Source organism: Gorilla gorilla, chromosome 3, assembly GCF_029281585.2.
Source record: "Gorilla gorilla gorilla isolate KB3781 chromosome 3, NHGRI_mGorGor1-v2.1_pri, whole genome shotgun sequence".
Taxonomy (NCBI): Eukaryota; Metazoa; Chordata; class Mammalia; order Primates; family Hominidae; genus Gorilla; species Gorilla gorilla.
In genome coordinates this window covers 179,914,348-179,927,634 of record NC_073227.2, presented here as the reverse complement: position 1 = coordinate 179,927,634, position 13,287 = coordinate 179,914,348, and the positions used below count along the sequence as shown (strand labels likewise).

Sequence of the window (13,287 nt, the reverse complement as noted above, 5' to 3'; positions counted from 1 at the left end):
GGGCAGATCATCTGAGGTCGGGAGTTCAAGACCAGCCTGACCAACATGGGGAAACCCCATCTCTACTAAAAATACAGAATTAGCTGGCGTGGTGGTGCATGCCTGTAATCCCAACTACTCAGGAAGGCTGAGGCAGGAGAATCGCCTGAACCCAGGAGGCAGAGGTTGCAGTGAGCCAAGAACGTGCCATTGCACTCCAGCCTGGGCAACAAGAGCAAAACTCCGTCTCGAAAAAAAAGGAAAAAAAATACCTGCACAGCATCATCCAGATTGGTGTTTGACTAAATACCTGATTACTATTGCCTAGCCAAGATGACACATAAAATTAACCATCACAGGCCAGACCTGGTGGCTTATGCCTGTAATCCCAACGGTTTTGGGAAGCTGAGGCAGGAGGGTCATGTAAGGCCCAGAGTTCAAGACCAGCCTGGGCAACAGAGTGAGACCGTGTCTCTACAAAATTTTTTTTGTTTTTTTTTTTGAGATGGAGTCTCACTGTTGCTCAGGCTGGAGTGCAGTGGCACAATCTCAGCTCACTGCAACCTCCGCCTCCCAGGTTCAAACAATTTTCCTGCCTCAGCCTCCTGAGTAGCTGGGACTACAGGCGCGTGCCACCACGGCCGGCTAATGTTTTGTATTTTTCGTAGAGGCAGGGTTTCACCGTGTTAGCCAGGATGGTCTCGATCTCCTGACCTCGTGATCTGCCCGCCTCAGCCTCCCAAAGTGCTGGGATTACAGGCGTGAGCCATTGCGTCCAGCCCCAAATTTAAAAAAAAAAAATTAGCTGGGTGTGTTGGTGCATGCCTGTAGTCCCCGGTACTTGAGAGGCTGAGGCAGGAGGATACTCGAGGCCAGAAGTTTGAGGTTACTGTGAGCTATGATCATGCCACTGTACTCCATCCTGGTGACAAAGTGAGACCCTGTCTCTTAAAAAAAAACCATCACAGTGCCCCTCTCATCCATTGTGAGGATTAAGTGAGGTAACATACAGAAAGCGTCTGACAGAACGGTCCAGGCACTAGGGAACCAAAAAGCACTGTGGTGTGCACGTGCGTTTAAATCCTTTTATCAATGGCATGATTTTAAAGCTGTTTCACCTGAGTACACAGCAGGGAAGCCATCCTTGGAGAGCTGAACATGCACGAAAAGGAAAAAAAAAAAAAAAGCTTCAGGGAAAAACACTTGAAATTTTCATTTATCAGAAAGGATTTTGAAATATCTACTGTAACTTTCCCCCAAGTCTTTAAGATAACATAACTCAGTATGGCATTATGTTGGTACCAACAGTTGCTCTCAGTGGCATATTTTTTCCTGAGAACAAATATATCTGTGGACATCATCCCTTTTCAGAGCAAATATTTTGTAATGCCCCCTTTATTAACCTAAAATAAAATTTACAAATATACTCAATTTATATCATACCAATATAATGCCCTATTATACTGTAATTTAAAAGAAATTTAAAAGTAATTTATAATACTACTTTAATACATAAATATTGGGGCAGTAGATTAGAAAATATAATGAAGTTGGCCAGGCACAGTGGCTCACGCCTGTAATCCCAGCACTTTGGGAGGCTGAGGTGGGCAGATCTCCTGAGGTCAGGAGTTCAAGACTAGCCTGGCTAACATGGTGAAACCTCGTTTCTACTAAAAATACAAAAAATTAGCCAGGTGTGGTGGCGCATGCCTGTAACCCCAGCTACTTGGGAGGCTGAGGCAGGAGAATCACTTGAACCCAGGAGGCGGAGGTTGCAGTGAGCCGAGATTGCACCATTGCACTCCAGCTTGGGCAATAAGAGCAAAACCCCATCTCAAAAAATATAATGAAGTAGGCATCTATATACAGAGTCTTCATGAATGCAGGGGCTACAAATGAAGACTGATAGAGATGTGCTGTATTGGTGACTCAAATTCCATGGGTACCATAGCTACCAAACTATGTTACCATTGGAAACGCAGTTTTCCAAAAGTATATCAATTCTTGGTAAAGACCAAGTGACCACTGCTTGCTAAAATTCTAAATCTTACAAAGTAAAAATCTTCCCTCAATGTATACACCAATTGCATTCCTGGAGAATGCATTATATACAAAAATCATGTAAAAATACATTGTGTTTTTTATGTATAGCAGAATTATCTGCTTAATTATAAACAGGCTTTTTTAGCCATATAAATGTCCAGCAGGACATTTGAGGGTTACACAGGAGGTGGGTGGGACAAGTCCTCATCCCATGGGGCTGTCTCACATGGTGCAGGACCTCTCGCCTACCATCTGAGCCCCCAGCCTCTCTGTGCCAGTAACCCTAACCTGTCATTATGCTAACCAAAAATGTCCCTGCATTTCCAAAACACCCCGGTTAAAAACCACTGAGATAAATAATCAGCTTGTTTTCAGCATGAATTATTAGAAATGAGACCTCTACATTTTATTAAATATAACAAATCGCATGCAGCACCAGGAAAATGTTCAAGATAAATTCAAAAGTTTTATTGCACCAAATGCCACAGAAAAATGGATCAAAATAATACATAAACAAGTTAAAAAAAATTCCCACACAATGACATTGGTATCTATTCAGACTGATCAAAAACGAAGTCCTATCAATTTCTCTTATGGAGCTTCAAATGACAAATTCCAGAATTTTCTCGTTTTTGAAATACCACTTAAGTTTAAGCATATTGCAATCTCACTTTCAAGATATATGGTTCATCATATTTTGACATTTAAAAATTAACATTCAGAGGGGACTGCTTGATTTAGGCAAAAATTATATTAAAATACCCTCTCCCCCAAGCACAATAAAAAACAAATGGTTCACATTTACCAAGAGAAGCTGAAGACATTTTCAATTTAACATGAAAGTATGCATGAACAAAATATTCTCTAAAGTACATATTAGCGGAAAAATCCAGACTTTAAAAGAATTTTGGGATACTTTATATTCTTTATTTTTATGTACAACCAACTCTAGTGAAGAACCTAAAAAGCTACAGGCTAAATTTTTATAAAATCTCAGGACCTAATTATAAGAGCCCAAACAACGGTTTAGTATCATTTAGCAAGCGGGGATTTTTCTCCCTCCAAAAACGTTAATTTTGAAAAATATGGTTAAGTTTAAAAAGTTGCAATGTGTAAACGGCAGTTCCATGGGATGTGAAAAGATTATAGTTACTTTCATTAAAAAACAGCACACTTCGAAAAATGGATTGAAGCCTGTACAAAAAGCTATTTAACACTGATAAAAAATAAAATACTTTGGAATTATGCACAAGTATGGAAGCTACATTTTAAATTTTCATTGTCATGTCTAAAACGTACACAATTACCTTTACATTCATTTCACTTATCAACTTATTAAAAATAAAACTGCAACATGCTAGAAAGAGGTCCATCACAGGGACATTTACAGACTTCTGCTCTGTCATGCCTCACTAGCTTGCTTGGAAAAGCAAGATGCTACAAAAGTTACACTCAACAGGTAAGACTTAAAAGTTGAAGAAACCCTAAAGGTGGAATCCTGTCAACTGAGGTAGATTTCTTTTCTTTTTTTAAAAAAATTGTTTTATGTTTTTTCTTGAGGTGGGCATGGGAGCAAGTGGGGTCCCTTTCTTGCCTCTGCGGCTAAGCCAGAATGAAGCCACTGGGTGGTGTACGGCGTGTGAGCGGTGGATCTCAACACAATTCTGTGAGGTTTTTTTTTTTTTCTTTTTTGCTTTTAGGAAGAGGCTGAATTTAAGACAAAGAAAACTTGAATGTTAAATATTTAAAGGATTATAAAAGAGCAGCAACATTCTTGGTCTATTTTTGTAGGCAACAGATATGAGGATTAGGTTCTGACTGGAATCCTGAGTGTCACGGAGACAGCCCCCACATGTGACCCACCTGTAGTTTTCCAACAGGCATTTTTCCAAGAGTGAGTTTTGGAACATTAGATTAAGAGCAAATTAAATTTTCTCAGGCTTTGAGGGGCCTGGGCTGAATTTTTTTAATGTATAGAGTTTAGAATCAACGATTTAAAGCTCAGTGTCCCCTACATGGGTCTAATTATGAACATGCCACTATGTCCACATTAGAATTGAACTGATTTTGTAACAAGTTATTTTCTAGGAAACCCTGGAAGGTGGTGAATGAGGGAAAGTGCCCAAAACATGTAAACAAGAAAAAAGGAACTAGAGACGAGGGGAATGCTTTAAACTGTAAAAGCTGTAACATCAGCTCTGACAGTTTATTTACACGTAATGAGAAACGGATGTGAGGTGTGCTGAGCCACAGGTGAGGTTCCTTCTCTCTCTGTAACATAACAGCAAACAATGATGTCATGGAACTACAGAACTTAAAACACCAAAGTCAAATGCTAGGCAAAAGGAAATAGGAAAACATTAAAAAGAATGAACATTTCAATTTTCAATGAATGACATAAAATGATAAAGATCTTACAAACCTTAATGCACTCATCTACATTTTGCATCATTAAAGGGAAAGGTAGCAGTTCTGATTTTTATCAAATGAAAAAACTGAAGTCATTCTAGTCCCTAATAGGGAAATTACTTCATATTCTTAGGTTCAAAGATACATGAAAAGAACTGGAATTAATTCATAAAACAGTGGAAGGGAATCAGAGCCTGGTTAACTGCTTGAGATCTGCAAAGTGCTAAAGATGTTTTGCTTTGCTAGCTTAGCTCCTGTCCTTTAATGACTGATATTTAAAAGTCTTTTACTTTACCCTGGATGTCAGTACATAGTCTGTTTCACGGTCAGTAAACTAAAGTTTCTTTTATATTAACAGAAAATTAGGTTGTTTTTTTTTTTTTTTTTTTTTTTGCATGAACTTTAGGAAATCATTTTGGTCGGTTTTATACAATGTGTAAGTTAATTTCTGGAAAGATGTTTTGAAAAGGATGCAGGAATTAGAAGGCACAGAAATGATAATATAAAAATTTAGATCATATATGAATTTTTTCTAAATGTTCAAGCTAATTGCTTTCATTAGTCATCCTGAACTGTTGCGGGTTTCATTTCCCACCAGGACAGCTGTGCCTTTTAAAGTAAAAATAGTCATTTGTATTAACTATAAGGAAAAAGTGGCTTCAGCTGGAAGAACTTACCAACCGAAACACTCTTGAGCTTATAGAAATAACTTTGGTAAGTGGCCTCTCTTAAAAAGGCTGCTGAAAGCTCTAAAATATAAGGATAAAACATATGGTTTCAGACTGTACACTTTGCTGCTACAAACTACATCTTGATGGGATTAAGAGGCTACATTGATTCTTGGGTTTATTGCACCAACAATCCATCTCTGACCTACCCGTGGCTGCATCTGAAACAAGGTAAACTCCAAGAAGAAATGAAAACAGTGGGTCCCTAAAGCACTCTTCCCAACAAGCAATTCTCTTACATGTTTTATGTCAAAAACAGTCACTGCTAAAGCCACTGGAGCTGAAGATGGCACAATGTGGCTTTCTTTGCTTTACCTTGTGTAAAAAGCAAACTGTGACCTGGAATCCAAAGTCTGTATTCTGATTGTTGTCTCAGAATAGCAAAATATGTTTTCTCCAGTTTGGGGAGCTCATGCTTAAACTCGGAAGCAGTTTCCTACTGGAATATTATGTACACTGCTGACCACCCCACTCAAGTCACTCGTCTTTATTCTGCCCAAACAGCACAAGGCAATCTGTTGCAACAGCTTAGTGTTTAGTGCTTATGTTTCCTCCTACCAAAAAGGTCAGTTTCTTTGTTGATTCATGGGTAACCAATGGCCTAAAGTGTTCACGACAATCACAAATGCTATTATGTCAAGTAAACCTAAGTCTTCAATGAAGCATCAGCTTGACAGCAAAAACACAAAACAAAAAGGTGGAATGACTGTTTCTGTTTGCTCTTCTCATGCTTTTGACATCACAGAGAGCTTATTCCTTTCTCCTTCAGTTGAGAATTTGATTTTTTTCTTCCAAGGAAGAACTGTCCTGAGCTTTAGCTTATAAGAGTATTTGAGCCACATAAGGAGAATGAGTACTGGCAATAGCAGTCAACAGAGGCAGGTCGTTGGATTCAATCCTGAATATTGAGAAAAGAAAAGAATATTACTTTAAAAGAGCATGGTTTTATGAGAAAGTATTATTTCTAGGTACTAAGTTTGATAGATTATCATTTAAAACTAATGAAAAAGCAAAACAGATGGAAGGATAATAAACTTACTCTTTTAATAAAATATTCCAGTGGACACTGAACAGGGAGGCAAAGGGAGAGAAATACAGGAAGTGTGTTGTGCCTATGTGTGGACATAAAGCTCTTTTTCCCTTGGCAGGGGTCACCAGACTTTCTAACTTTCCTGTATTCCCTATATAACTTCATTGTATCATACTTCAAGGTTTTCTCCATTATAAACTCATTCTTCCAGTCAACACTTCTAAATGCATACTGATTTTTCACCTAAGTTCAAATTGGTCTTAGAAAAATGGTGATGGTAGCAATTTCTTAAAAAACATTGGGAATTTGTTCAAAGTTTATACTGGGATCCTCACTGAGCATTTAAGCCACAAGATTCTGAGAGCAAAGTGACACTAAAAGGTAATGGGTTAAGAGACATCATGGTTTCACATGGACACAGCTTTGGCTGCTCTCTTACAGCAGAGGTGGATACAGTATGGGCACTGGCTAAAAATGATGCCAGGTGTCATGAAAAAAAAAAATTTAACTGTTTCAGTTTGTGGACTATGTCCTAATCCTTACCCTTGAATTCCTCAAAGTAAAAATAAAATAGTATCTGGCATTACCTCATGGAGTTTTCTAGTCCTTCTCCAGTAATGCTACATACAGATCTGATTTCAGAGTGCACAGAAGTTCTCTAGTACTTTTAGTGCTACTGGCCCTGACTACGGGAGGAAGGGGATAAAGGAAGGATGAACGTGAGTCCACTAATAATGCACTAAGAGCACCTAGAGATGAGTGCAAAGGGGAATAAAAGCTTATGATTACACGTGTTGATGCACACCTGTAAGGGTCAAGGATGGGGTAAAGTCCTTGAAATGTAAGGTACACATTTGGCAATGGAAAATCTAATAAGGCAAGACGGCCGAATAGGAACAGCTCTGGTCTGCAGCTCCCAGCAAGATCGACGCAGAAGGTGGATGATTTCTGTATTTCCAACTGATGTACCCGGCTTATCTCACTGGGAGTGGCTGGACACTGGGTGCAGCCCACAGAGGGCAAGTAGAAGGAGGGTGGGGTGTTGCCTTACTTGGGAAGTGAAAGGGTTCAGGGAATTGTCTCCCCTACCCAAGGGAAGCCATGAGGAACTCAATATCTGCACTGCATTCTGGATACTACACTTTTCCCATGGTCTTCATGACCCACAGATCAGGAGATTCCCTTTGGTGTGTACACCATCAGGGCCCTGGGTTTCAAGCACAAAACTGGGCGGCCATTTGGGCAGACACTGAGCTAGCTGCAAGAGTTTTTTTTCCATACCTCAGTGGCACCCGGAATGCTAGCGAGACAGAACAGTTCACTCCCCTGGAAAGGGGGCTGAAGCCAGGGAGCCTAGTGGTCTGGCTCAGTGGGTCCCATGCCCACAGAGCCAGCAAGCTAAGATCCACTGGCTTGAAATTCTCACTGCCAGCACAGCAGTCTGAGGTCGACCTGGGACGTTTGAGGTTGGTTGGCGGAGGGGCATCCGCCATTGCTGAGACTTGAGTAAGCGGTTTAGCCTCACAGTGTAAACAAAGCCGCCTGGAAGTTCAAACTGGGCGGAGCCCACTGCAGCTCTCAGCAAGGCCACTGGGGCCAGACTGCCTCTCTAGATTCCTCCTCTCTGGGCAGGGCATCTCTAAAAAAAAGGCAGCAGCCCCAGTTAGGGGTTTATAGATAAAACCCCCATCTCTTTGGGACAGAGCACCTGGGGGAAGGGGCGGCTGTAGGCACCGCTTCAGCAGACTTAAACATCCCTGCCTGATAACTCTGAAGACAGCAGTGGATCCCCCACGCAGTGTTTGAGCTCTGCTAAGGGTCAGACTGCCTCCTCAAGTGGATCCCTGACCCCTGTGTATCCTGACTGGGAGACACCTCCCAGTAGGGGCCGACAGAACCTCATACAGGAGAGCTCTGGCTGGAATCTGGTGGGTGCCCCTCTGGGACGAAGCTTCCAGAGGAAGGAACAGGCAGTAATCTTTGCTGTTCTACAGCCTCCGCTGGTGATACCCAGGCAAACAGGGTCTGTAATGGACCTCCAACAAACCACGGCAGACCTGCCGCAGACAGGCCTGTTAGAAGGAAAACTAACAAGCAGAAAACAGCCACATCAACATCAACAAAAAGGACGTCCACTCAGAGATCCCATCCGAAGGTCACCAACGTAAAAGACCAAAGGTAGATAAATCCATGAAGATGGGGAGAAACCTGGGCAAAAAGGCTGAAAATTCAAAAAACCAGAATGCCTCTCTCCTCCAAAGGATCACAACTCCTCACCAGCAAGGGAACAAAACTGGATGGAGAATTGAGTTTGATGAATTGACAGAAGTAGGCTTCAGAAGGTGGGTAATAACAAACTCCTCTGAGCTAAAGAAGCATGTTCTAACCCAATGCAAGGAAGCTAAGAACCTTGAAAAAAGGTTAGGTGAATTGCTAACTAGAATAACTAGCTTAGAGAAGAACATAAATGACCTGATGGAGCTGAAAAACACAGCACGAGAACTTCATGAAGCATACACAAGTATCAATAGCTGGATCAATCAAGCGGAAGAAAGGCTATCAGAGATTGAAGATCAGCTTAATGAAATAAAGTGTGAAGACAAGATTACAGAAAAAATGAAAAGAAACGAACAAAGCCTCCAAGAAATATGAGACTATGTGAAAAGACCAAATGTACGTTTGATTGGTATACCTGAAAGTGACAGGGAGAATGGAACCAAGTTGGAAAACACACTTCAGGTTATTATCCAGGAGAATGTCCCCAACCTAGCAAGATTCAAATTCAAATTCAGGCCAACATTCAAATTCAGGAAATACAGAGAACACCACAAAGATACTCCTCGAGAAGAGCAACCCCAAGACACATAATGGTCAGATTCATGGAGGTTGAAATGAAGGAAAAAATGTTAAGGGCAGCCAGAGAGAGAGGTCAGGTTACCCACAAAGGGAAGCCCATCAGACTAACAGCAGATCTCTGCAGAAACCCTACAAGCCAGAAGAGAGTGGGGGCCAATATTCAACATTCTTAGAAGAATTTTCGTGGCACATGCCTGTAATCCCAGCTACTCTGGACGCTGAGGCAGAGAATTGCTTAAACCTGGAGGGGCGGAGGTTGCAGTGAGCCGAGATCACGCCACTGCACTCCAGCCTGGGCGACAGAGTGAGACTCTGTCTCAAAAAAAAAAAAAAAAAATTTTAACCCAGAATTTCATATCCAGCCAAACTAAGCTTCACAAGCAAAGGAGAAATAAAATCCTTTACAGACAAGCAAATGCTGAGAGATTCTGTCACCACCAGGCCTGCCTTACAAGAGCTCCTGAAGGAAGCACTAAACATGGAAAGGAAAAAGAGGTACCAGCCACTGCAAAAACATACCAAATTGTAAAGACCATCAACACTATGAAGAAACTGCATCAACTAACGGGCAAAAAAACCAACTAGCATCATAATGACAGGATCACATTCACACATAACAATATTAACCTTAAATCAAATACGGGCTAAATGCCCCAATTAAAAGACACAGACTGGCAAATTGGATAAAGAGTCAAGACCCATGATTGTGCTGTATTCAGGAGACCCATCTCACATGCAAAGACACACACAGACTCAAAATAAAGAGATGAAGGAAGATCTACAAGCAAATGGAAAGTGAAAAAAAGTAGGAGTTGTAGTCCTAGTCCTGATAAAACAGACTTTAAACCAACAAAGATCAAAGAGACAAAGAAGGGTATTACATAATGGTAAAGGGATCAATGCAACCAGAAGAGCTAACTATCCTAAATCTACATGCAACCAATACAGAAGGACCCAGATTCATAAAGCAAGTTCTTAAAGAGCTACAAAGAGACTTAGGCTCCCACACAATAATAATGGGAGACTTTAACACCCCACTGTCAATATTAGATCAACGAGACAGAAAATTAACAGGGTATTCAGGACTTGAACTCAGCTCTGGACCAAGCAGACCTAATAGACATCTACAGAACTCTCCACCCCAAATCAACAGAATGTACATTCTTCTCAGCACCTCATCACACTTATTCTAAAATTGACCACAAAATTGGAAGTAAAACACTCCTCGGCAAATGCAAAAGAATGGAAATCATAACAGTCTCTCAGACCACAGTGCAATCAAATTAGAACTCAGGATTAAGAAACTCACTCAAAACCACACAACTACATGGAAACTGTACAACCTGCTCCTGAATGACTACTGGGTACATAACGAAATGAAGGCAGAAATAAAAGTTCTTTGAAACCAATGAGAACAATGACACAGTGTACCCGAATCTTTAGGACACATTTAAAGCAGTGTTTAGAGGGAAATTTATAGCACTAAATGCCCACAAGAGAAAGCAGGAAAGATCTAAAATCGACACCCTAACATCACAATTAAAAGAACTAGAGAAGCAAGAGCAAACAAATTCAAAAGCTAGCAGAAGACAAGAAATAACTAAGATCAGAGCAGAACTGAAGGAGATAGAGACACAAAAAACCCTTCAAAAAATCAATGAATCTAGGAGCTGGTTTTTTGAAAAGATCAACAAAATAGACCGCTAGCCAGACTAATAAAGAAGAAAGGAGAGAATATTCAAATAGATGCAACAAAAAATGATAAAGGGGAGATCACCACTGATCCCACAGAAATACAAACTACCATCAGAGAATACTATAAACACCTCTATGCAAATAAACTAGAAAATCTAGAAGAAATGGATAAATTCCTGGGCACATACACCCTCCCAAGTCTAAACTAGGAAGAAGTCAAATCCCTAAATAGACTGATAACAAGTTCTGAAATTGAGGCAGTAATTAATAGCCTACCAACCAAAAAATGTCCAGGACCAGATGGATTCACAGCCAAATTCTACCAGAGGTACAAAGAGTTGCTGGTACCATTCCTTCTGAAACTATTCCAAACAATAGAAAAAGAGGGACTTCTGCCTAACTCATTTTATGAGGCCAGGCCAGCATCATCCTGAAAGCAAAACCTGGCAGAGACCCAACAAAAAAAGAAAATTTCAGGCCAATATCCCTGATGAACATCAATGCAAAAAACCTCAATAAAACACTGGCAAACTGAATCCAGCAGCACATCAAAAAGCTTATCCACCATGATCCAGCTGGCTTCATCCCTGGGATGCAAGACTGGTTCAACATACACAAATCAATAAAGGTAATCCATCGCATAAACAAAACCAGTGACAAAAACCAGATGATTATCTCAATAGATGCAGAAAAGGCCTTCGACAAAACTCAACACCCCTTCAAGCTATAAACTCTCAATAAACTAGGTATTGATGGAACGTATCCCAAAATAATAAGAGCTATTTATGACAAACCCACAGCCAATATCATACTGAATGGGCAAAAACTGAAAGAATTCCCTTTGGAAACCAGCACAAGACAAGGATGCTCTCTCTTACCACTCCTATTCAACTATTCAACATAGTATTGGAAGTTCTGGCCAGGACAATCATGCAAGAGAAAGAAATAAAGCGTATTCAAATAGGAAGAGAGGAAGTCAAATTGTCTCTGTTTGCAGGTGACATGATTGTATATTTGGAAAACCCCAACATTTCAGCCCAAAATCTCCTTAAGTTGATAAGCAACTTCAGCAAAGTCTCAGGATACAAAATCAATGTGCAAAAATCACATGCGTTCCTATACACCAATAACAGACAAACAGAGAGCCAAATCATGAGTGAACTCCTATTCACAATTGCTACAAAGAGAATAAAATACCTAGTAATATAACTTACAAGAGATGTGAAGGACCTCTTCAAGGAGAACTGCAAACCACTGCTCAAGGAAATAAGAGAGGACACAAATAAATGGAAGAACATTCCATGCTCATGGATAGGAAGAATCAATATTGTGAAAATGGCCATACTCCCCAAAGTAATTTATAGATCCAATGCTATCCCCATCAAGCTCCCATGGATGTTCTTCACAGAACTGGAAAAAACTACTTTAAATTTCATGTGGAACCAAAAAAGAGCCTGCATAGCCAAGGCAATCCTAAGCAAAAAGAACAAAGCTGGAGGCATCACGCTACCTGCCTTCAAACTATACAACAAGGCTACGGTAACCAAAACAGCATGGTATTGGTACCAAAACAGATATACAGACGAATGGAACAGAACAGAGGCCTCAGAAATACCACCACACATCTACAACCATCTGATCTTTGACAAACCTGACAAAAACAAGCAGTGGGGAAAGGATTCCCTATTTAATAAATGGTGTTGGGAAAACTGGCTAGCCATATGCAGAAAACTGAAACTGGACCCCTTCCTTACACCTTTTACAAAAATTAACTCAAGATGGATTAAAGACTTAAATGTAAGACCTAAAACCATAAAAACCCTAGAAGAAAACCTAGGCAATACCATTCAGGACATAGGCATAGGCAAAGACTTCATGACTAAAACAGCAAAAGCAATGGCAACAAAAGCCAAAATTGACAAATGGGATCTAATTAAACTAAAGAGTTTCTTCACAGCAAAATAAACTATCATCAGAGTGAGCAGGCAACTTACAGAATGGGAGAAAATTTTTGCCATCTTCCCATCTGATAAAGGGCTAATATCCAGAATCTACAAAGAACTTAAACAAATTTACAAGAAAAAAAACAACCCCATCAAAAAGTGGGCAAAGGATATGAACAGACACTTCTCAAAAGAAGACATTTATGCGGCCAACAAACATGAAAAAAAGCTCATCATCACTGGTCATCCGAGAAATGCAAATCAAAACCACAATGAGATACGATCTCACACCAGTTAGAACGGCAATCACTAAAAAGTCAGGAAACAACAAATGCTTGAGAGGATGTGGAGAAATAGGAACACTTTTACACTGTTGATGGGAGTCTAAATTAGTTCAATCACTGTGGAAAACAGTGTGGCGGGCGATTCCTCAAGGATCTAGAACTAGAAATACCATCTGACCCAGCCATCCCATTACTGGGTATATACCCAAAGGATTATAAATCATTCTACTATAAAGACACACGCACATGTATGTTTACTGCAGCAGTATTCACAATAGCAAAGACTTGGAACCACCCGAAATGCCCATCAATGATAGACT

General features: G+C 40.3%; 2 protein-coding genes and 1 non-coding gene across 9 annotated transcripts in view; 2 read left to right on the top strand and 1 right to left on the bottom strand.

Moving 5' to 3' along the window:
- The window catches only part of SPMIP2 (sperm microtubule inner protein 2), a 144,342-nt gene that overhangs the window by 125,809 nt on the left and 5,246 nt on the right, over positions 1–13,287 (top strand). The window lies entirely within an intron of this gene.
- LOC115934463 (small nucleolar RNA SNORD55/SNORD39) lies at positions 1,073–1,142 on the top strand. The gene has a single exon (XR_004070256.1). It is a non-coding gene; the product is annotated as a small nucleolar RNA SNORD55/SNORD39 (small nucleolar RNA).
- The window catches only part of FNIP2 (folliculin interacting protein 2), a 138,679-nt gene continuing 127,860 nt past the window's right edge, over positions 2,469–13,287 (bottom strand). For all 7 annotated transcript variants that reach the window (XM_019025683.4, XM_004040572.5, XM_019025684.4 and 4 more), the window contains one exon: positions 2,469–6,057. In XM_019025683.4, the coding sequence (XP_018881228.4) occupies positions 5,979–6,057 (79 nt within the window). In that variant the 3' untranslated portion in view covers positions 2,469–5,978. The remainder of the gene's footprint in view (positions 6,058–13,287) is intronic.